The sequence below is a fragment of the Arvicola amphibius genome, chromosome X, assembly GCF_903992535.2.
Source record: "Arvicola amphibius chromosome X, mArvAmp1.2, whole genome shotgun sequence".
NCBI lineage: Eukaryota > Metazoa > Chordata > Mammalia > Rodentia > Cricetidae > Arvicola > Arvicola amphibius.
Genome location: NC_052065.1, coordinates 52,567,772 through 52,570,608, shown reverse-complemented (window position 1 = coordinate 52,570,608; position 2,837 = coordinate 52,567,772). Strand labels below are relative to the sequence as shown.

Sequence of the window (2,837 nt, the reverse complement as noted above, 5' to 3'; positions counted from 1 at the left end):
TTCCAGATCATTCTGGCTTTTAAAGTCTCCATTGAGAAGTTGGTGGGATTCTTATATATCTGCCTTTACATTTTTTTCTTGGTCTTTTTCCCTTGCAGCTTTTAGTATTTGTTCTTTATTCTGCAACTTTAGTGTTTGTCTATTAGGTAGAGTGGGGACATTCTTTTCTGATCCATCCTTTTGTTGTTTAGAAAGCTACTTGTATTTTTATAGACAAATCCTACTTTAGGTCAGGGAAATTTTCTATGATTCTGTACAATATATTCTCTGAGTTTGGGGGCTGTCAACCTTCTCCTTTGATACCTATTACTCTTAGGTTTGTTTTTTTCATGATGTGACAGATGTTCATGATGTTTTGTGTTAGGAATGGTTTAGATTTAACATTTTTTGACTGATAAATCCATTTCCTCTTTGGTGGTGGGAGCAGCAGGCTGTATTCCTGCCGCCCTGGCTTCCGGCCGCCTGGCTAGCTTATGCCCTGAAATAACAACACACCAATTGTATTCGTTACACACTCCCTGGCCCATTAGTTTCAGCCTCTTATTAGCTAATTCTCACATCTTGCTTTAACCCATATTTAGTAATCTGTGTAGCACCATGAGGGGTGGCTTATTGGGAAGATTCTAGCCTGCATCTATCTCAGAGAGGAGAGTCATGGCAACTGCTTCATGGCGGTTGCCTCACTTACCTTCTTCCTAGCATTCTGTTGTGTCTACTCCACCCACCTATGTTCTGACCTATCAGGCCAAGCAGTTTCTTTATTAATTAACCAATGAAACAGCAGATAGATAGAAACACTCCTACATCACTCCTTCTTCTCTTTACTACCTGAGATTATCTCTTCCATCTCTGGTATGCTGTTGGGGATGTTTGTATATATATATTCCTTATTTATTTACCCAGATTTTCCATTTTCAGAATTCCCTCAGTTTGTGTTTTTTCATGGCTTCTATTCCAATTTTTATGTCTTGAATAGTTTCTATCATCTGTTTGTTTGTTTGTTTTTAATGAATTTCTAGTCCTTTTTTAAGGGATTTGCTGATAACCTCTAATTTTGTGGTTGTCTTTTCCTTGGTTTGTTTAAAAATACCTTTCTTCTCTCTTTAAGGACCTCTATCCTCCTCACAAAGTTGGTACTAAGATTATTTTCTTGAGTTCGATGGACACCGGCAATGAAGTGCTGGCCCCAGAGAGCCCTGAGAGCACCACCGAGGCTGCTGACCTAGTCACCAATACACCACTGGAGGAGACACAGCAGTCCCTGCAGACTGGAGACAGCACTACAACAGCCATGAACAGTGAGGCCAAGACCCAGCAGCCAGCTGCTGCCCCTGGTGCCATCCTCAGTGCTGCAGACACCAAGCCTGACTCTATGAGCAGCAGCACAGACAGTGACATCCCAGGCAGTCTCACATCGGCAGTGCCAGCCTTCGGGGAGAAGACGCTCATAGCAAGGAAGGTTTTGGGGACAGTGAAATGGTTCAATGTAAAGAAGGGTTACGGTTTCATCAACAGAAATGACACCAAAGAAGACATATTTGTACACAAGTCTGCCATAAAGAAATATGCCACCAAGAAGCACCTTCGCAGTGTAGGAGACGGAGAGTCTGTGGAGTTTGATATTGTTGAAGGGGAAAAGGGTGCAGAGGCTGCAAATGTTATGGGCCCTGGTGGAGTGCCTGTTCAAGGCAGTAAACATGCTTCAGAGCATAACCAGTATAGATGCTATCCAGGTCGTAGGGGTCGTCCACGCAATTCCCAGAAATATTACGGGAATAGCAAGAGTGGGGGTAAGAAGGAGCAATCAGAATGCACTCATGAAGGCCAAGCTCAACAAGACCCGCAAAGACAAGTGATGGAGGGTCCTGGCCACCATGGTACAAACTGGCGAAGTGTACCAGTTAGACCGGATATGTATCGTAATTACAGAACACAGTTCCGCAGGGGCCCTCCTTGCCAAAGACAGCCCAGAGAGGACAGCAATGAACACTATGAGGAAAATCAAAGAAAGGAGACCGAAAGTCAGCAGCCACCTCGACATCAACATCCCTACAACATCAATCACCAACGAAGACGCCCAGAGAACCCCAAGCCACCAGGTGGGAAAGAGATATCAAAAGCATCAGATCCCCCAGATATGAATCAGTCTGCAGCCAAGGCCAAGCAAGTCATGACTGAGTAAATGCCGGGTTACCATCTATACCATCACGTGCCCTGGACATCAAGGAGAAATGGAAATGAAATACCAACAATAAGGAATGAACATCAAGTGCTTTCTTTTGGACTGTTGACAGGATACAATAGAAATATCAGCATTAACTATGTAGCATATCTTACCAGCAAATATGTTGGTTTTTTTTAATTTGTTTTTTCTCAATACACCGTTAATGTTCTTTAAATTATGTCAACAAACTGCAAACATCTCTAAATAAAGGTCTTAAATACTAATTCAAAAAGATCATTTCTTTTGCCGAGGCTGTGTTGGAATGTTCAGCACATGTTATACTGGAATGGCTGGGCTCTGGTGGTGACATAGTGCCCTGGGCTTCTGGTGGGGTAGGGTGTTTCTACCTGGTTTTGATGAGTGGGCCTGATCTGTGGGTAAAAGAGTTTTAATGTAATTGGCCCACATAATCTCATGGGAAAGGTATTGATAGACGAGGAGGATTTGTTAGAGTGTCTATGGCCAGCTTGTCACTGTGGGGTGGGCTTTGAGGTTTTCTATGCTCATGATACCACCCAATTTCTCTGTCAAATTACTGTTGTCTGCAAGAAGCAGGAATCTCAGCTACTCCTCCAGCACCATGTCTGCCTGAATCCCACCATGCTTCCCACCA

General features: G+C 43.3%; 1 protein-coding gene across 1 annotated transcript; it reads left to right on the top strand.

The window, feature by feature from the left end:
* The first annotated feature begins 1,291 nt into the window (after positions 1 to 1,291).
* On the top strand, positions 1,292 to 2,182 carry LOC119805238 (Y-box-binding protein 1-like). Its single transcript, XM_038317153.1, has one exon. The coding sequence runs from the start codon at positions 1,292 to 1,294 to the stop codon at positions 2,180 to 2,182; it is 891 nt and encodes a 296-aa protein (XP_038173081.1).
* The last annotated feature ends 655 nt before the right edge of the window (positions 2,183 to 2,837 follow it).

What these genes read in the sequence shown, in the direction of transcription:
- LOC119805238 (XM_038317153.1), top strand. Translation starts at nt 1,292, where the DNA reads ATGAACAGTGAGGCCAAGACCCAGCAGCCAGCTGCTGCCCCTGGTGCC.